Source organism: Coturnix japonica, chromosome 5, assembly GCF_001577835.2.
Source record: "Coturnix japonica isolate 7356 chromosome 5, Coturnix japonica 2.1, whole genome shotgun sequence".
NCBI lineage: Eukaryota > Metazoa > Chordata > Aves > Galliformes > Phasianidae > Coturnix > Coturnix japonica.
Window position 1 is genome coordinate 15,673,750 of NC_029520.1, and position 21,523 is coordinate 15,695,272.

Below are 21,523 nucleotides of genomic sequence, written 5' to 3' on the forward strand. Positions count from 1 at the left end.
AGTAAAATCAATACATTACACTTACATTTCTTTAGACACTATCACCTAAATCATTGTCCAAGTGCCTTTTGAATCTGCCAGAAGACTTGACTAGAACCTATGCCCATTTTTAAGAAGTCCCAATTATTATAGACGACCTTAGTGCAATTGTTCTGTAGGTGAGGTAAGGAAAGTAAACTTTTCCAAATTAAAAAAAAAAAAAAGCCATGAATTTTAGGCCAATATAAAGCTTCCACCAATTGCAAGAGTCACCATGTTTTATTCCTATTTTTGAGGTTCTAATATAAACCAAAGTGCTCTTTAAGAACATTCATTTCATCCCAACGTTTAAGTTACACACATCAATGCAATCAAGAGCACAGTTCATGGTTCAAAGAGCCCACTAATGTTTATGAGCTAATGTTCACCTGCAGAACTGATACAGTTACAAGATCATATGAAGGTACAAACTGGCTGATGCATTTTCACTCGCAGGTGAGGCAGCATGTAGTACAAGGAGCCAATCTCACCATGAAAGCAGCACAAAGAAATGGTTTCGCTTTAGAATGAGCGTGTCTAATCTTGTAACACACATTTCTGAAAATGCAGCCTTTTCAGAAATAGTGCAGAGAGGAAGCATACATAACACTTTGAAACATATGCACTGGTACTCTGTAGATTAAAATGCTTATTTCTGACAGCAAGAATAGCAAAAAAAAAACTGCAAATGATCTGGGCATTGTAGAATATCAAAGAATGGGCAAGAAAGCACAGACCCAAGCATGCCACTGACAAAGCGTTTGCAGAGTCACAAAATGTCATACGGTACAGATGAACCAAGCAGCAGCTGACCTGATAGGTGGAATTAGTTGGCAAGTGCTGCAGTAATTGTGCGATTGTGTAATTTCGTATACTAGCCAACTTAGCCTGATGTCTCCTTAATCGAATGAGAAGCAATGTTAGCTCTTCAGGCTGCAGGTATTTAGACACATTGTAAAGAGGAAATTAGCAGTCTTCAGGAAGAGTAACTGTAATTATGTTTTTCACCTCAGTGCCCAGAAAGCAGTTACTTGACATGATTAAGCAATTATTTAATTAACTCTGCATTTGGTCAAATAAACATAACAGAAGTTGAATCCTGCGCTAATAGCTCACTCCTGTTCACAATGCAAGTATGAGCAAAATCCCTACAGGCTTTATTATTCCTACACACTGCTTAAGTTCAAGTTCCACATTCGAGTTATTTATGTTTTAACTTATGAAAAAAAAAAAAAAAAAAGACCAACTATGGAATGAGCAGGATTTTAAAACTTAACTACAAGGCAAAGAAATTGCTCCTTCAACTTACCGACTTGCCATGCAAACTTGGTGCGCTCACGGTATGGGTCATGTAGCCCATAGCTGGCATCGAGCGTCGATCAATGTGAGTCGAGCTCTGTAAGAAGCCCCAGGCAGAATTATAAGCATTGTCTCAAGTGAGATGTATGCTGTACTGTACTTGAGGGAGCACTATGAGGATATGCACCTCTGCTATAAACTTTCTGTTTGAATTCAAGCCATGCTTAGATCATGGGCCAACCAGATTCTCCAATAATTATGCAGAACTTATAAATGAACAAATACAACCTATGATGCTGGATACAGCAGTGGATTCTGGCAGCACAAGCAGCCTCAGAAGCATGTGCAAAGCTGTTTTCATCAAGTAAAAAAAAACACTCAAAATTTCGCACACACACACGTAATGTCTCCCAGAGAAAATCTGCTTGGCTTAACACCTTTAAATAGCAGGCTTGTACACCATACACTAACAACTGTGAATGTCCTCCTTTAGCTATGGAACAGTTCTCCACCACTAAGCCACTGACAGGAGTGACACCTTGTGGCAAGGGGTCCCATTAGTACCAGGTCATATTAAGCAATTTGATCTGTCTCTTTCTGCTTATACTATAAGTACCCACTTCACACCCATTCTTCCGTCCTTCCCTTGATGCCAAGCTCTCATGGCTTTCTGAAAGGCAGATCAAAATGTCTGATGATTTATTGTTACTCATGTCTGAATCTCACTGAATGCTGTTTTGTTCTCTTTTTTGTGTTTTTTTTTGTTTTTTTTTTTTTAAACATGCATCTGGGTGGAATTAAATAAAGTGAGGGGGAGTATCACAAACTTCTGTAGACGTGTATGTTTAAATGTAAAATTATGTGGTGTGCTTACATACAAGAACACAAGCATTTCCTCCTCAAGAAACCCCTACAGAGAAATTTTGCAGTGAAAATTTTGTTTTCAGATATGGTTTCATATAAAAATCAATGTAACACGAAAAGAGTTTTATTTTGAGTAAAATTAATGCAGTTACACCACACAGAAAGGAAAGAGACTACTATGTATTCCCTCATTGTAATGCTGCTTCAATTTCAATGTAGAGAAACTAACCTCTGATATAACTAACAAGAGTTTATAATAATTTTCAGTGCTGCACACGACCAGACTGCTTCATCCCTTGACTCAGAAGTATAAATCCAGAGATGCTGAAAGACATCTGACAGCTACACAGCATATACTAGGAAAAATCTGCTGCGCATGATGAAGTTGGCACACAACCGAAATTCACAGTCCTGAACTCACGCCGAGTTTGTGAATGTACAAGACTCTTTCTTGGCAAATACTTTCCCCAACAGAGCTTACGTTTGATGTTAAAGAATTGGCTGAATGCAGAAGCTTTTATTTCCACTTATTCCAGTGTAAGTCCTACCAAGGCACGCAAGTTCTATACTGATTCAATCCTTAATTTTCCCAGTTACCTCAGGCAAGGAGAGCTACACAAAGTACTGAGCAAGAAAGCCACTGTCATCTCAGAAGAAGAGGTTAAAAAATGCCTACAGACTTAAGACTTAAACCTTCTGAAGAATTTAAGACCAAGACTACCTGACTGTAGTTTGTCCAGAAGAATGTAAGCTGCCAAATTCATGAAAAAATGTATCATGCTTTTAGCCGTAACTACAAACTGGATTAGCTGTGTGACCAACTATACTTGCAAAAGGTTAAGAGAAAGTAGACATGGCAAACACTTAAAACCATGACCATGAATATATAATCAAAGATGTGTTCATCCTTTTGTCTTTTATACTGTTCTCTATGCTATTCATTAAAACACTAATTTGTGTATATTTTATATATATGTATTTATACACATACCCCCCTCCCAGGTCTTGAATGAAAACATTCCAAGTCAGTATGATGAGTCACCAATCTGCCTTTCAAAAAACACACACACAAAAATGAATCTGAGATAATCACAAAGATAGGAATTTTAGGTGAAAACTATCCATTGTGCTAACTCACAGCTTGCAAGATCCAACCAAAATTACTAAATTAAACATTCAGTATATGACGCTGCATGTAAAATAGCTTGAAATTGTTATGCTGCATACAAACCTTGAGAGCATTACTTTGAGTCTTCCTGGGTGATCCAGCAAAAGGACTGTCTGCAGTCTGCCTCTCATCAGATGGTTTAACTGTAAGCCTTTCTGCAGGAGTGTGTGGTCTCCTCGGGAGAAAGCTTTTTGGAGGTCCAGGTGGAGGAATATCAGATGGAGAAGGTGGAACAGATATCGATCGTGGAACATCCAATGAACTTTTTGACTTACCCCGATCAATAAAATCCGAAGAGCCTACATAAAGCGGGGCAGTGGGGCTGCCATGCTTAAATTGCTGTCTCTGCTGCCACTCGTAAAGCTGCCAAACAGTTCCATCCTTATTTGCTTTCCTTTCCTCCTGGGACATCTTCAAGTGGCTAACACGATCTTGTGCATACTTGTAGTCACTCGGCAAATTGCGACTTAGTGTCGGTGGTGAGCTCCCTGAAGGCTGCCTGGTATTCTTTGGCAAAGTGTGATAGTTTTCAGAAAAAGGTGGATGGGGACCCTGACGTGTGAGAGTCAGATCAGAAGCAAGGCTGTAAAGGGGGGGAAAGGAAAGAGTAAAACTTTAGCATATAAGCTACAATAATAATAATAATAATAATAATAATAATAATAATAATAATAATAATAATAATAATAATAATAATGAAAAGCAAAATAAACCCTAGGGCGGCATTAGCTACAGGACTCCAAATACAGAATGCCTTCAAAAAGAGTTTACAGTAACATTAATGAAGTTAATGAAATGAAATCTACCCCACACAAAAACATTACACAGAATTCCCGTCCGGATGCAAACAGTCTAAAGAGAGGCTTTTAATTGCATCTCACCTAGGATGACCTATTAGAGATAATCATAAGGAACAGTTGCATTACCTTTACTTAGACCAAAATGAGTGTCAAAACATGAAGACAGAAATGACTGTTAGTTTTAAAGAGGAAGCCAGCAAATTAAAAATATGCATTTTTTTCAAAAACCTCTTCACCACCAGGTGGTGCAGTCTGCAAACAGCAAATACAAGCCTGTTGCAAACAACTACCATCACGCATGGGAAGAAACCTCACTCATCACAGAATAAGAGTCTTACTCATTTTCTGCTTTGTTAACATGAACAAAAATTAAGAATGAGTTCCAGGTACGATTTATTTTCATCTGATCAAATGCTATGGATTCTACCATTTGAAGCAGCACAAGGATGAGGACCAAATCTCGTTAACAAACCAGAATAGAAATAGAGATGCTACATCTTGGTATTAGCACTGAAGCCATAATGCTCCCAAAACTGCAGAAGTCACTCTATATCCACCAAGAGATTTGAGACAGAATTTGGGAAGAGTTTTGATGAAGTGCACTTAGATCTTTCTCCTACTTTGAAGCCAAAATGTTTCCACAGCCTCATGCATAGGAGCCTGCTCACCTCATTTCTCATCCTGCCACTAAACAGTTATGAGTTTCCCCCTTGCAGTCACTCATCTATTGCTTTAGCATGCCCAAACAGGAAACCATTCTGCTACATTTCTCACAGAGTAACAATACAAACAGAAACAACTAAAATCACTCAAAGAGCCACCAAAAAAATAAACAAATATCAATCCACAAACAGAAACAGCAAACAAAAAAAATGCAAACTCAGAGCAGATTCCACGCTTTGCTCAGTAGGCTTCACTCTCTGCATGAGAATGAGATCTGGTACAGAGGGAACTCCAGGAATTCCATGCCAACAAAAGGGCAGGATGAAAAGGATCATCTTTGTCTGGCATCCAGGAATAAGAGAAGCATAACTGAAGCAGGAAGAAAAAGAATTGATATCCGTAACTGTTGCTCAATGGCTTCCTCTGTGTGTTTCTACTGGAAGAATCTGGCATTACTGGACTGTGCTGGAACACTGCTCTTGAAAAGGCACATTTGTGTGAGAAAGCAGAATAACTGCTGCACGTTGCACAGAGGATTACAAATTCTTAAAAGCTGTGCTCTCACATTACCTAGAATTCCAAAACACAGGCAAAACAAGCAGATAGGATGGAACAGAGGAAACTCAAAAATCAGTATTTTGTGGTCAAGTAACGTCCTCTGCACTGCCTTATATATTTTGATCTGCCAATTCTTTCCACACAAAGATCAAAACAGCTGTTAAAAATGTATTTTCTCCAGACAGAAATGAGAACTGAGAAATCCTGGAGCTGCAAAGGCTTCAAAAATACATTTGAGACAGGCATGAAGGTAGTCAGATGACTTCCCTGCGGAAAAAAGGGCAGAGGCTCCTCCAAAAGCCAGTTGTTCCTACACTCCGCCCTAGTGAAGTCCTCACAAAGCCACCACCAAGTTCTGGTGCGCTGCAAGCCATCCATGTGCAGTTATGCTCTAATTGTTCCTGTTAGTCAATGAAGTCAACAGGGCTAGCAGCTGTAGGAGCAGAATCAGCCTGAAAACAAGTGCTAAGAGTTTGGGGTTTTTTTTTTTCGGGGGGGGGGGGGGGGGGAATCCTTCCATTTCTAGCAGAAAAATAAATAAATAATGTCTGAGAGGAATTAAAAGCAGTTTGGATGAAAGCCATGCTTTGAGCAGTAGAAAGCGCTGACTTCATGTAATACTTCAGCCACACTACAAAAAAGAAGAAAGTTGTGCATTGCACAGAGAGTCATGCTCCCTTGATGCAACTGCCTACATACAAGCAGGCTGTGATTTCTCATTGCATGAAGTAGGGACAAATCCCCAGCTAAGACAACAAACAGGCTTTAGTCAGGTGGCATCTGCTACTCAAGGTTTCAGACCCTTACAGATAATTGTGTTACATAAAAACAAGCACCAAGATGACAAAGTTTTCTATAAAAGGGAAAGTACAGTGTCCCCAAATGACTCAAATTATTATGAACTGTGAACAATGGTTTCTCCCAGAGACTAACAGTAAAATGAACAAAAGTAGATAATCTTGAGACTCTCCCTCTCTCGAAGGATAAGGTTTAATAATCTAAAAAGGAAAGCAGACAGTGAAGAGTGAAAAAAGGGCCTGATGCCGTACTAAAGATTATTTGCCATGGAAGTCATTCAGGATCTGCAGTGGGAAGTAATTACACAAATGGTATTGTAAAAAGCAAAGATAAATGTCCAAAAGAAAACAAATACCATTATTAGAAACACCATGTGCATTCATGAGAATACACAGAAACTAACAAAGACATGTAATGTTTCTTCCTTAACCAAGTCAGGAAAGAACACAAAGTTCTGCGCAAGAAAATATGTTTAATACTGCATTTCCCACCCCCCTCCCCCCCAAAAAAAGGAAATTCCTCTACACAACTTCAGAAACCTTAAGCTTATTTTTATCAGATTTTTTTTTTCTTGTCCGTGTAAGTAGTGAATTCACTACATCTACCCATGCACTGAAATCTAATCAGAGACTAGTAATTCCTAGATAGCTGTTGGCTCTGACTTTCAATTACTTAAAACAACTTTCAAGCACCCTTCCTAACTCTGCATTTCTCCTGAAGGCTGGGACGAACCTCACTGAGGTACCTGAGAACAGAGAGGGTTTGAGTGACAGTGATGGACCACAGTGCATCTATCAGTCATTGAGAAAAGATGCATCTTCAAAGTGATTGAAAGCTAACATCTCTTAGTTTAGTTCACACACAATTCTGAGTGATTTATTAAAACGAGTAAAATAAATATCTGAAAGACCTGAATACCTATACGAAGAGTGCAATCCCTGCAAACAATTATAGAAACAACTGATGTATTGTATGAGGCACGTAGCTAAAAGAGCTCTTTCTTGTCATAATCAGCTTGCTGCCAAACACTGCATCTTTATACACCTCAGCCAGGAGAAGAACTGTACTCACTTTGTGTTCAAAAATGGTAAAGGCTGCTAAGTCCTAAGAGGTTCTTTATTTGTAACATTTCAGTAACCATGGAGCAATAAAAAAGTAAGTGCTCCACTCAAATAAAAGCAAAATGGAAAGCCAGTGAAACAGACAACTGTCATACCACTTTCAAACATCAGCTCAGTGCACTGCAACAACCTCAACAGACACCGTGTATAAGATAGAGCCATTAATCTCTGGGAAATAACACACAATTTATTCCAAACACAAAGAATTTAATGCCAACCAGAGGAAGGGAAGGAAAACAAGGTCACCCAAGCTAAAACAACACAAACAAATAAAGTTTGTATGAATTACTAAAAGACACACAGTTTGGGTACATCGCTGCGGTTACGGCCGTGAAGGCTCACTCACTGCATGTTCGGCAGTGTCAGCTGAAGCAGCTGGCTTTTTCTAGGGCACCTACAGCAGCAGCACCACCACAGCACTGTGCCTGGTACACACCCAAAGCCAATCTTACTAAAAAGAGTAGTAGGGAAGAAAACGGTGCTTACTTCAATACCAGTCAAGTCTGCTCACTGCCTACACTTCAGATATGAAAAACATTGATGAAAATTTTATTCAGCACGGCATAACTAGCTGGATAGTTTTCTGGATCACTTTAGACTGATACCTCTGTGCATGTACAGAACAAACACACCAAATCCTTTCCCCCTCCCACACACATTGAAGTATTAAATATCTTTAATCAACAGTGATTAAAACTAGAGGGTTTTGTTTTTTCTAAAGGCACTCTAATCTTACCTTTTCTATTTGCAACATAGTGACAACATTAGAGGAATTGATTAGTCAATCCTATATTGACTTCCCCATGAGATAAACACCAGAAAAAAAACATTCTGTACTGGAGAAGAGAAAGCAAGTTTTGTTACATATTGTCTCTGTATTGTTCCAGCTTGCACTGAATATATTACAAATGAATATTTTTCTTAAGATTAGGAACATTCTGTTTGTCAGTCTATTTAAAGATAGGACCTATTACTAACCTTTTTGTATCTCCTTTTTGGACTTTTACCCAGTGCTCCACTTGAGCCATATTACTTTTTCTTTGAATCTGTTTATCAGGATTCGTTCTGGGAACAAACCCTCTTTTATATGAGCTGGTACCATTCTGCTCCACTAGGCCAGCACTCATACTTAATGAACTAGGAAGCGTTCCATTCTTTTCCATGGGCAGAGACTGAGCTACTTGGGACCGTGGTGCATTCGTTAAATCTGGAAATAATGAATCAGCTTCTGTTAACACATGCTTAGCCTTTCCTTTCTTAGTTTCTAGAGCTTCTTTTCTGTGGATATAACGCTCCTCCTCCTCTTTTTCTCTTCTTAACTCTTCATGCTTCTCATACCCGAGCATTTCAGCAGATTTTTGATAACTCTCTTTTGTGTCTGTAACATCAGCCTTCACACACACTTTACAGGCATCCACATGATTGACTTGGGGAACAGCTCGCTGATCCACTTTTTCAGTTTCTCTGAAAAGAAAATATATGTTGGTAATAAACATGGCTTAATGGTCAGAAATTGATGCATTCTCATTAATGTTTTAGAAAGGATACCTAGGAAAGCACTTTCTCTAGGTTGTACTGAATTTGGCAGATGTTATGATAGACATGGTCAACAAAACCCAGGTTGGTATCCTAGTTAGATGAAAGCTACCTCTACAGGAATCTTTCACATGCAGCTGTAAAATAACTGAAAATGTTAATATTATATGAAAAGTGGTTGACTTGTGTAATACTATGTACAAATAGCTATAGAAAAAGAAGTCTTCCTATCCTAAGCAGCACTGGAAGCCAAAAAAAATGAAAACCAACTGTGAAGTGTGCATTTTAAAGTAAAAAAAAAAAAAAAAAAAAAAAATAATTTAAAAAGGTCTTTCACATATTCATAGATGCCCTAGAGACTAGTAATTTCTGGCAAAAGGACAGACCATCTACATTTGATTCAGTACTGTCATTGTCTATGGAACCTACAGTTTTGCTATTCCCAAAGAAAATTAAATCCCATTTTTCCTGAAACATGCAATTCATGTTGCTTCATTATCTAAATAATTCAAAAGTTCCATAACAGAATTCTTGATATAAAATTTACAATGCACTACAAAACATCTAAAGGTCTAAAAAGCTTTATGCTGCTTTTGACACACAACACATTTGCAATTTTCCTCATCTCTTTAGAGTCATAAACTTCTCTAAATTATTCTTCTCCAACAGTTTAATAGTAGCATTAATCTCTGGGCATCACCTCATTTTCTCTAAACTACATTCGGTTTCCTTAAAGCTTCATAGAAAGTGGATTCCAAGTAAACATCACAAAACAATTGTTTTTACCTCACTGTGATTTAGCATTGTAAAATTAATGGTCTACTAGGAGAGCTCCAAGCAACCTGATCAAGCTGTGTATACCCCTGCTCATTGCAGGGCAGTTGGAAAAGGTGACCTTTTAAGGTCCCTTTCAATTCTAAGAACTCTATGATTCTATGATGATTAAAGACGCTGTCAATACTTTTAATGTGTCAGGCCTCCACTATTTTTCTTTCAATTCAACTCTTATCTTTATTAAGGACATAAAGAAAAACAAGTGATACGTCACATATTCTTGGAAATTAAAATTAATCCCAAAGAATTTTAACTCAATCATATGGGGTGTAAAGGTCTAGAAGGTACATTAAGACTTTTGCTTATTTTGTATTATATTTACTAGAATATATATATATAATATATTTACCAGTGCAAGATACTCTGCGAAACTGCACTACGACATTTTAATTCCCAGAGACCCATGGGTTAAGAGCAGGACTACCTCAAAGTACAGAGGCTTCTTTCACAAGGGCTTGTAGGGAAATAATCACATTCCCAAAGTCAAACTATCAAGAAAGTCACATCAGTTTTAAGAAAAGGGAAAAAACTGGAAGCCCATGAAGGCACAGTGCCGCAAGTTAATATCTGCATAAATTAGTTAACAAGCATAACTCTATGCATTTACAGCGTACTCATTTTTAACATTCTTTTCCCTCTTAAGAGGGCTCTGATCCTAGTTCTAAGCACTTGACTGAAATGACTCATTGCACTTTTTGTCCTTTCCCTTCTGTTTACCTTCCTTACAGCTGCCATTTGGCTGTTGCATGTATATGAATTTTTCTCACAAACAATTGTAACTTCAGTTCCCTAAAAATACATACAAAGAAAAAAAATTCATGTCACTGAATGGGGGCATGCATTTTATTTGTTGCTAGCTAGCTGATCAGCAGCAGGAACAAGCTGGTGCAGAAAGTAAACTACAAAGAATTATTTTTTAAAAATTGGAATAAGTTTCATAGCAGATATTTATTAGTTTCCCCTTCAGAAATTATCACCATCCAATTTGTTTTTTTATGCTAGGAACTGCAGTATGGAACTTGCCTCCTCAGTGAAGAGCGTGTTTGCATAAGGGCAGCTTGGTTCATAGCCCGGATCCAGCTGTTCATATCCTCCTGGGTATCTGCACTGAAGTAGTACGTCCGCATCCCTGAATGCTCTGCCTGAGAGCCAATAACAGAATTCTTATTATAAATATAAGCCCGCATCCCTGTATGGACAGCCTGTTAGAAAAAGAAACAAAAACAAAACACAAAGAAATCAATCAACATCAGACAGTACTGCTGTTTTCTCCCCAGTAAGTTTACTGTAACTTTTCCTGATATCCTTAAAATAAATAAAACTTTCAGCATTCTTTGGCTGAACTTAGAGTGAAATTATTATCTTGCCACAAATGGCAGCTCTGCAGGAAACATCAAAGGCACTCTTTACATTTTACTGAAATTCTTACCCACTTCTTCCCCACACTGTTAGGCTACAAGTGCAGCACTTCTGTTTCCCATAGTAGGAACTTCCACCTTTTTAATTTGTCTTAACCGACGTCCCATTTACCGCCAATAACACAAAACAAATTAAATTTTCACCAAGACATGCGTGAGTGAACCACCACAGCTTTCTTCATAAAGCAATTTAGTCAGACAAAACACAGACAAAAATCTTACCATTCAAGCAATTAAACTGCTTACTTAAGGACTGTTAGGATCTATTGGTTAATGTGTGCACTTGAGCTCCTGTATTAGCTGCAAAATCACAGGACCTAGTGATGAAGTTATCAGTACTGATGGAATTACAAAAATGCATAAAATACTGACAGGTATCTCTGCATACCAAAACATCTTGTGAAATTCCAGTGAACACTACAGGTATTCAGAAACTTCTCTATAAAAATATTAAAAAGCCTAAAAAGTAGTGTCATGCACAAAAACATGTTTAAAACAGAATGTCTGTGTAACTTTAGGCTAGTTGAATTTAATCAAATCTTATCCACCTTTCTGTGTCATACAACCATGTTTCAAGACTAATACTTCCTCCAAGTTACCTTGCAGATGTAACTGCTGTTTAGTACCTCATGCTCTTCACCATTGTTCACAAAATGAATAGGAAAAGACTCATTTCCCTACATCTTTTCAAAAAGATGAAGCAAGCATACTCAACATGAAAGCTCTTGCAAAAAGTATCTAAACTAAATTAATGATTTAAATTGCTTTTAATAATACTAAACCTGCTATAACATACAAAAGCTAATGGCATGAAATACTGCTGAGACAGCATTTATTTATTTAAAGAGGAGGAAAAAAAAATCTGAACCGAAGTCCAAGATTCTCTTCCAAAGTCTGCTCTACAGCCTTAGCTTCCCACCTCCAGTGGCAGATAACAGAATACAAGGTGGTATCTGCCTTCCCACCATTACCTACCTTAACAAAAGTAAGTAGGGTTTACGTAAATGAAATGGTAGCTCTGATCAATTCTGTATTTAAGAACCAAATGATTCCTTTTTATGTGTTTGACTGATTGAGTTTTTTGGGTTTTCTTTGCTGTTAGGAGTATTCTTGCTTTTCTGTCTTGTTGAAAATACAAGAAATGTACCAGAAATGCAAGAACACAGCAAGAAAAGCAGCTCCAAACATACAATTCATAGTTACACTTTATGACTATACAGTTCCTATATATGCCATTTTGAGTCTACAGGAGAAGATGCTGGAATATGGAAGTGAAGCAACTCCTGCCAAAAGCAGACTACACATGCCCCACTGCAGATGACACAGTAGGGTCCTAACCTTCATTGGCTACAAGCTTGCAGGGAAAAAAGCAAACATAACAAACCAACAACAGGACCTTGGTTAACTCACTGGAGACTGTATATCCCCAGCAATACATGGTTTTATTTCACTCGTATGTTATATTCAAGATAATCCATTTGCCTTTCATGCTCCCTTTCAGTGGTGCCTAACGAACACAGCTGAAAGCATTGCTTAAAAGGCAATGGTGAAACAGAATAAAAATGCTAAGTATGTTGCACTATTCTCCTGTAAGAAACTAAAGCTGTCACAGCCAAAAGCAGTGATAGCTCCATAACGGATAACAGAGATGGCTTGCTGTTACAAACAGACCTGACATCTTAATGTTTGTAATATAAAAAAAATCAGTTAAAGGAAAATTCTGATACATTCCAGTTACAGTCATTTATTAGTATAGCATCTCTAATAAGTAGAAAGCCACTTTCTGTTCATGTCCTGTAGCTGTCACTTCTAGTAGACACAGAAGCCAGCATTTTTTTGCTTGCTTGTTTTTAAAGCAATAGCTATTAGGATGACTACAGCACATGAACAAGCTTCAAACACAGCACACGCCACACATACGTAGTACACAACAGCGTAAAGTAATACTGGTACCTATTCATGCATTCAGATGCCTTAATGCAGACAGACTGAGAAGGGAAGCAGTCTCTCTCCCAAAATGCACAGGAGAAATGGACAGTAAACCCCACAAGCGCATCAATAAAATAAGACAGGGACAAAAAATTAAGTTAAAATTGTGAAAAGATTCATTTTCTAAAGAAAATATTCAATAAAAGATTATAGTAATAAAACCATACATGAACAAGAATCTACAACTGCTATCTTTATTCCAAATAGTTCAAAACTCTGAGGAGAGAAATAGCCAGAGTTTGCAGAATGGAGTGATGGTGAGAGGAACATTTCACTTTTTTTTTTTTTTTTTTTTTTAAATAAAAAATTGTGCAATTATCCTCATCCCACTTGGACTAAGCAGTGAACAGACACTTGCTTTAGTCCATCTTGAGCATCAATAATGTACATATATTAAAAGAAAACATTACAGTAGCATCTTCTTGACATAATGATTTGGCCTGGCTTCCTCAGCTCTGAATGCCCTCATGCTGACTGGCTAAACCTCTGAAAAAACCTCAAGGGTTGTATCAAACTAAGGAGGAGTTTCATTTGTTTGGGTTTTAACTCCAGTGGTACTTAACATCTCTTATGGAGCATCAGAGCATATTTCTTTGACTTAATTTGGTGGCAAGATGCTTGTATACATACTGACATACACTCACATATGTCAGCTTTGCTTGAAGTTTTGCAGCCTTCTTTAGAGCAGATACTGGTAGACCTTCCAATTTTCAACAATTTGCATTAGTGTCAGATTTATAAAATGAATTTATCTCATATTTTAACACATAAGATCAATTAAAGTAGCTTTTCTGACTGATAGCAGTTAACACTTTTAAAGAGACTGCAATGACATTAACTTCCATGAATTGCTAATATTTACATTTAAAACTGTATTACTAAGAGTTCTCTGTGTGTCACAAGGAGTATTTCCAGCTATATATGAATGTCACGTGAACTTCTCCACAGTAAAGTCCAAACATAGCACTTGTGGTATCTCACATATGTAGTAGAAAAAACTACTATGTGAAGAAATACAACCATTAATCAATACTTCTAAGACGTTAGGTACAGAACTAAATGCACGAAGATCCTAATTTCTAAGGGTCACGACACAGCTTAATGACAGTAGTAATGAGAGGACTTTGCTTGGGAGAAATAAACAATGTTAAAAGGTTGTCAAGATGGATTCTTAGAAATGAAGTTGCTATACAGAACAATTTAATATGCATATTCCTACACTTCCAATAGGTTTTTAATGGATCTGAACAGACATATGCTTTTCTACAGGCCTGCAACTGCAAAGCATTTAAACAGACACAAAATGGGTCCTTAGGAGCTGAAGGAAGGGCTGAAGAGCTTCCACAGGGCATGTTCTACCTGTTAAAGTTAGCCTACATCCTAGTAAACATATACTTAAACTGTCTTCTAATTGCATCATATACCAAATGCATTCATGTATTTGCTGAGTGAAAGCCCTTTTAGCTTTACAAAATGTTTTCAGAGCTTGAATGCTTTATCTAGCTTCAAAAACTCACTCTATTTTAAAAAGCCATTTAAACTGAAGCCTCCATTATAACAAACGATGTACAATAATCAGAGTAAGTGACTGGCCAAATGCAAAAAGTGATGCAGTGCATTCTTCCACTCATTCGGGACTTAAATGTGAGAAAAGTTCTATCTTTATTTCAGGCTTACTCTTGTTGAGTTTTCTATTTCTGGCTGTGCTATACAGAGACAGAATGTCCGTGTATGCTCAGGCTATCAAAGAGCGCTGAGAAGATTAGATAAAGGTAATGGCTGGTGAGTGATGGAATGCCAGCAAGGCTCTGCTCCCACCACACTGCACCCACAGTCAAGGCAGCCATTGCTGAATGTTGGTGTTGAGTGGGGCCTAGGCAGCAGGAATCATTAAAAATCTGCCAACTGCCCTAAGAGCTGGTTCTAACTAAAACAAAACTGCAACGTCAAGCCTTTCCTAACTAACAACTGCTTGTTTTTCTATCAACTTTTCAGAAGTGACCTTACACTGAAAATCCCAGTTCACTGGCTAATCTGAAGCTAACCTTCAGAAAAGATTCAGATTAAAGATTTAGGACAACTCACATAGGTATAAAATCCTAGAAGGATCAGGGGAAGACTACACTTGCTTCTGAATATATTTAACCACATCATAACCATGGGTTCTATTCTGCAGGAAGAAAGAGGCACATTTTGGCAGCGGTGACCAAGAGCTTGCCTACAGAATATATCATTTGGAAACTATGTGTGTGTACGAATGGTTTTAAATCAAAAGAGGAGATTTAGATTAGATATAGGAGGAAATTCTTTACTCACAGGGTGGCGAGGCACTGGAACAGGCTGCCCAGAGAAGCTATAGCTGCCCTATTCCTGGAAAGCCATGTCAAATGGGGCCCAAGGCAGCCTGATATAGTGCATGATTTAGTGGGTGGTGACCCTGCCCACAACACAGGGTTGGAACTGAATGTTTTTTATGGTCCCCTCCAACCAAAGACACTCTATGCTCATATATACACATATCTACATACACACATTAAGGTTCTTTTCCTTATGACCGACAGACAGCTTAAGATTAACAATCCTAAACTAAACTTGTTGAAAATTAGCAAACACCCTTCCATGAAATGAAAAATATTTTTTTCGAAACACCAAAGCAACAAGATTCAAGCAGAAACTATTGCTGTTTCACTTCCATTCCCAACCCACACTAAGACTTACTCAAGAGAGGCAGAAGCCCAAATATACAGTGGGTCCTCATTTTGCATTATGCGCTCCTGCCTCAAAAAAGGCTCAAGGAGAACTTCATGAATCACATTTGTTCAATACTGAAGTAAAATAATTTTTAACAAAGGGTCCTCTGTAGCTTATCCTGCTTATCTCATGTTCAATATCTTTGAAAAAGTACAACAAATATTTCCACAAAGAGCAGCAGGTCTTCTATTTAAAACAACTTCTCCAGTTAATATTTGTTTAATAAATTTCAAATAATTGTAGACTTCAAAATAAATCCTAATGCTACAAAAGGTAGTCTACCATTTTAAAATGCCCCCAAAAAATCAAAGTAAAAAAGCTGAAAGCTAACCAGATGTTTTCTGGAAATACATTTCACATCCTCCATAGGTTTTTCTAAGAATTAATAGAATTTGAAGTCTTGCAATTAAATTTACATTTACTTAATAAATAAATACATCAACATAACATTGAGCTGTATTGTATGAGTGCTTTTACCTTAAAAAAAATAATAAATCTCTAATTATTAAGCTCTAAAGACGCCTATATATAGTAACATATTTTACAAGCAATTTATAAGTAACAGAAAAAAAGTGCTCTGTGACATCTGAATAGGCAAAGTCCTTTTGAAAAGACATGACAATAGGAAAGTAGATATTTCTGCTTACAACAACATCACTTCTAATGCAAATAAGCATTTTAAAATATGGTAAGCTGCTGAGTTTTGTACCCATACCTTAAAAGAAAATTTGCGATTTATACGATCTTCAGGTCCAACAGGAGATATTACATAGCTGGGCAGTGGTATGCTACCCAACACAGATTCTTCTCTGCTATCTGCAGAACAATAATGATAAAAAAGAAATAAATTTCAACAGAAAAATCCCCACTAATTCACTGCACATTTCAGTGGAATAGCAATACATTTTCCATCACAGATGCAGAGTGCTGTATTACAGAAGGACAACAGACAATAAACATGAAGTCAGAATGTGAGAGAATAAGAACAGATACAAGGAAAATAAAATCCTACATGAGCACAGAGAAGCAGCGTGACATGATGACCAAAGAGGCTGGGTCATCAGGTTGGAGGTTTTCTATGCATGAATGCATCAAGCCCCAAAGAGCCGGCATGTTTGGATGTTCCTTGAAGTCTGAGTTTTACTATGACTCCACAGCAACAATATAGAAAAATGTTGCATTTTTAAAGAATCAATACTGTATTTAATTATTATTTTTAAGTGTAGGTGGTTTTTTTTGTTTGTTTGTTCAATTTGGTTTGGGCAGAAATAGACTATTCCTTAACACAGCTTATATTGACAAATGAACTCTGATAGGCTGTGTAACAGAAATGCCCTTCCATTTGGCATTTTGTTATAATGAAAAAACCCTATTACTATCAACACTTAAGCAATCAGCAGGAGAAATGCAGAGCCCACAAACATAGTTTGACCTTAATATTCTACAATGTTTTCTAAAAACTGTAAAATCCTTATCAAAACCTAGAAATAACCTTATGTAATATTATACCATTATTCCTATTCAAAGTAAAATTATGTTTAACCTGTGGAAATACTGATTACAGGATTTCTCACTCTTATGCTATCACTTGGATGAAAGCTGAATCAGTGCTCTGATCTGGCCACACTGCATTATCATAATCAGCTACACAACCACAAAGGGTAGGTAACAACTCTGAACGTGGATGGAAAAAATCTTAAACTGGTATTGCTGCTAAATATTTTTAACATAAGCCTTGGCATATAGGAAAGAAAAGTTGTGTGACAAAACATCATACAGCAGCTCCCTCTGTCTCCACCTCTGCCTTGAAATTTGTCACACACTAAAGAGGAAGGGACAAATCCTTGCTTTACAGTGCATTTTGTTGGAACATCAAATGCACCTGAAAAATTCAATTAGCTTACACTTGTAATGTGATTTGAATAGGTAAACTGTTATGGGCCAATTCACCAACACAGAAGAGCTACTATTATCTACTCACCTTTATAGTAAAACAAACAATAATCAGCAAGCACAAACCATCTTCTTTTCCATAATCGCATACCAGAACTGTCCTGAAATGGGAGAAAGGTGAGACGCTTTTCATCTGATGAGAATAAAAGCTTACCACACAGCGCTGTATCCATGAGTAGCTTACCAGAAATCTACCCAAGTATGGCATTAATTACAAAAAATAACCCATTACATATTTTATCAAAATACTGCATACTCAGAAAGAAGCATCCAACTATAAAATAATCAGGTTTGAATACTCAAAACTGCTGATTTTCACTGAGCAATTAAAGTTACATCCAAACAGAGTTCAGATTAACCCCATAAACAATCAATACATATTTTTATCAGACAGCTTCGTCCCACAGTAAAGAAACAAATGTATGCATCCCAACTGCCCAAACTCCAAGAAGGATTGCCCTTAGACCAAGATGAAAATCACTACACGACTGTGAAATATGACCTCACGTTTAAGACAAGGATCTCCTGTAATTCTACAGTCCTTTTTCCATATGTTACTCATGTCCAAAATGTAATTTAATCAAGTATTCCTAAGGAAATAAACCAGGATGCATAACATACAGGCTTTAATGAGGTATAATTCAATATGCCTATGGAGACAAATGTCTCTATATAATATACATCACCTTGTCAAAATGAGTAATATTTACATATAAATTAATTTCAGAAGCCTGTAAAATTGCCAAACTGTAACCTCAGCACGTACAACTTATTACACTGAAGGCTTTGATGAGACCAACTGCAGAGAAAGCATCTTCAGTCTTTAAGTGCTTGCAAGTAGAAGTGGACAGAAAAAAATAGCTAAATGAACATTATGTATACTATTTACTTCACTTGTTATTTTTCCAGTCATATCAGGTATGCAATGGCTTTCTTCCCTTTTGTTTTTTATCCTCTCAATGTATTTCTGACTCTGCCCTGAAAAACCAATGGACTCACTTAGTGGATGTCAACAGAACTGACCATGGAACACAGACCTCACGGGGAAGGAATTGAATGGCTGTCAGCAACCTTTTCCTTTGCATGTAGAATCACGCCTTTAAGACTCAGACTTCAGATTTTTCCTATTCATCCCTTCAACTAGATGCTAGACCTTCATCAGCATCCACCAGGTTATTACCAAATCATAAGTTTTCTTATAGAACAAATAGCTTTATTCACTTTCTGCACTCAAAATCTGAACTTCAAGATACAGCAACTGCAAAATTCTATAATCCTGCCTTTATTTTGACATTGGTCTTGATGACAGCAATACGTGATGCACGAGGTCCTATCTCCCTTCTTCATCTCTCTCTGCTTCTGGAGGCAAATGAATTGGAAACAAGCCTTTGATCCAGTGTGTAAGGGCAAAAAAGCAGATGGCTTTCACTCCCAACACCAGGTTAACAATGAGATCTGAAAGGGACTCAGATCAACATGGAAGTAAGCCAGCAGGATAAAACAGTGGAAATAACCAGACAATGACAACCAAGCTATAGCTTCAACATTTAACCAAGAACCACGATAGCAGCAGCCATTTTCCACTTCTGTACCAAATCTGAACGCAAAACCGTGTTTTCACACAAGTTGAAGACAAGTCCCTTGTTACTGAAGCTCACGGGTGCTCTCAACACTGCCCAGCATTACCAGCACAAGGGCTTCTGTTTTCTCAGTTATGTGAAAGCCACTTTTACTTGATGATAGCATGTGGACAGAAACAGATGATTGCATACTCACCTGTTTGTGTAACCAGCCTCTTACTATCACAGGAACATTGGGATTCCTCCTGATAGCTTGTTCCCTCTTTCCAAAGCTATGAACTTTGTTTCCACCCTTCATTACCTGCAAAGAAGTACACAATAGCAGCATTTCTTAAACTGTTCTTACACACTTCATAATGAAAATAACTTCCCTGTAATAATCCATTACACAGACTGTAGCATTTTCAAAGGGAAGCATATAGAGGAAAAATATTTACAGCGCAGCAAAAGCAACTTCCCACTCTCCTCAACACATCAGTGTCAGGACGACGTGCTAACAGCAATACTGCTGCTGGATCCAGTCCAAATGGCAGAACCACTAAGTTTTATTGTGCTTGGAAAGTATCTGAGTGCACAACAACACCTGCATGCAAGCACCCCTCTATAATACATAGGAGTTGTGTCCAGGAATCATAACCTTGTTTGTGTTGTTCTATGTTTGGTGGTTTTTCTTCCCTATTTAAATTCAAATTACACAGACAGATTAATAAAATGCTTGGACTTCAACCCTGCAAGAAAAAGGAGATGTAGCACCATGACTGCTAAGAAAGAGACCTAGGTGGCAGCAAATGGAAAACAAGGGCAATGCAATGCTTTGTTTTACTGCAACCTTGGTTTTGACTCACATCAGCAAAACAATTTCAAAAAGGAGCAGGGAAAGTCTATCAGTGCAAAAAGCAGCAAGAATCTCTGGATAAATGATCTGAGTGTTCTTTTCCAATCTCAGCAGTTTGCTACTGCAATTGTTTAGGAACCCGAGGAGCACAAACTGCCCTCAGAGTCTCACCCCATCTCTCCCTGCTTCCTTCCTAAAACGTCCCTGCAATATCTTCTTTGTTTAAATCCCTCCTCTCAAGTGGTCAGGGAAACTGCTGCTCAGTCAGCTGCAACAAACAGCAGCTCTGAAAATAAGCACGTTTGTCATATGCAAGAGATGATGTAAAAAAATATTGCAGTGCACTGTTTCTGCCTGTCAAGCAACATCTGGACTAGGAGCCAGTGCATATAATAAATATAATAAAACACTCTAGCAATGTATGAGTACACAAAAGAAAATTCTGCTCAATTTGAGGCCAGGCTTTACTGACCTATACCAAATTTCTTACATTTCAGTAGATGTGAAGACAAATCTTAATGTAGAACTGAGACAATGATAATAACTAGTTAAAACAAAGTCACCTAGTATTTAACATATTTTGGTACCACAGCATAAAAAACAGCCACAAAGATGTGTAACCAGTAAGCAGATAGCAAAGAACAGATTTTACTAGGTAGTGTGCTGAGGTTTGTTTCTGAGGAAGCAGCAAGCTTTGCCTGCTGAGACGCAGGTGAGCTTCACATCATGGTCATTTCTGTGAGATGCTGACACTCAGGAGCCAGGAAAACACCAAGCATGGGCTCTTTCCTAGGTATAACACATCTGGCATTGCAGTGAGAGGCTGAACAAGGTTTGCTCACAGCCCAGTGCTACACAGAACAAGGGCTAGCACACACCCAACAGGCCAGGCTGCCAACAGCACCTGGTTTCTGAGCAGATGATCAAGCACTTTGATCCCTTGATCTTATCCAATTTTATAAAATGCAGAAAAGTCACCATTAGACTTAGTTATTAATTAAAAACCCCAAAACACAACATATTAGACAAGGGGGGGAGGGGTAAGTATTTCTAATGCTGCATGTTGCATACCAAAACTCACAATAGAAATAACTACACTTCCATATAATTTAGATTTTCTATAACATCTGTAGCATAAACTGTTTCATTCAGTTCTAGATTAAAAGCAACTTCATATCTTGCTTCCACCAACTACAGTTAAGAAGTCAGTTTAAAGGAAAAAGCGTAACTTTAGAACATTCTGCATGTGCTGCAGTGATCTTTTCTTAACTTGAAATATTGATACCAATGTTACGTGCTGAGACAGGCAAGTCAGGTCAGGTGTCTGTGTGACCTAAG

The 21,523-nt window shown here is 37.7% G+C and overlaps 1 protein-coding gene across 13 annotated transcripts in view; it reads right to left on the reverse strand.

Annotated features, from left to right (window-relative positions):
• Positions 1–21,523, reverse strand: part of PLEKHA7 (pleckstrin homology domain containing A7) — a 129,007-nt gene that overhangs the window by 27,055 nt on the left and 80,429 nt on the right. For 9 of the 13 annotated variants that reach the window (XM_032444744.1, XM_015864129.2, XM_015864132.2 and 6 more), the window contains 8 exons: positions 19,547–19,651; positions 17,799–17,871; positions 16,533–16,633; positions 10,683–10,861; positions 8,268–8,753; positions 3,413–3,932; positions 1,328–1,414; positions 832–951 (listed from right to left, as the gene is read on the reverse strand). In XM_032444744.1, coding sequence (XP_032300635.1) covers positions 832–951; positions 1,328–1,414; positions 3,413–3,932; positions 8,268–8,753; positions 10,683–10,861; positions 16,533–16,633; positions 17,799–17,871; positions 19,547–19,651 — 1,671 coding nt within the window. Of the gene's footprint in view, positions 1–831; positions 952–1,327; positions 1,415–3,412; positions 3,933–8,267; positions 8,754–10,682; positions 10,862–13,030; positions 13,123–16,532; positions 16,634–17,798; positions 17,872–19,546; positions 19,652–21,523 lie in introns of those variants that run through there. The other 4 variants (XM_032444746.1, XM_032444747.1, XM_032444745.1 and 1 more) reach the window with 3 other exon arrangements.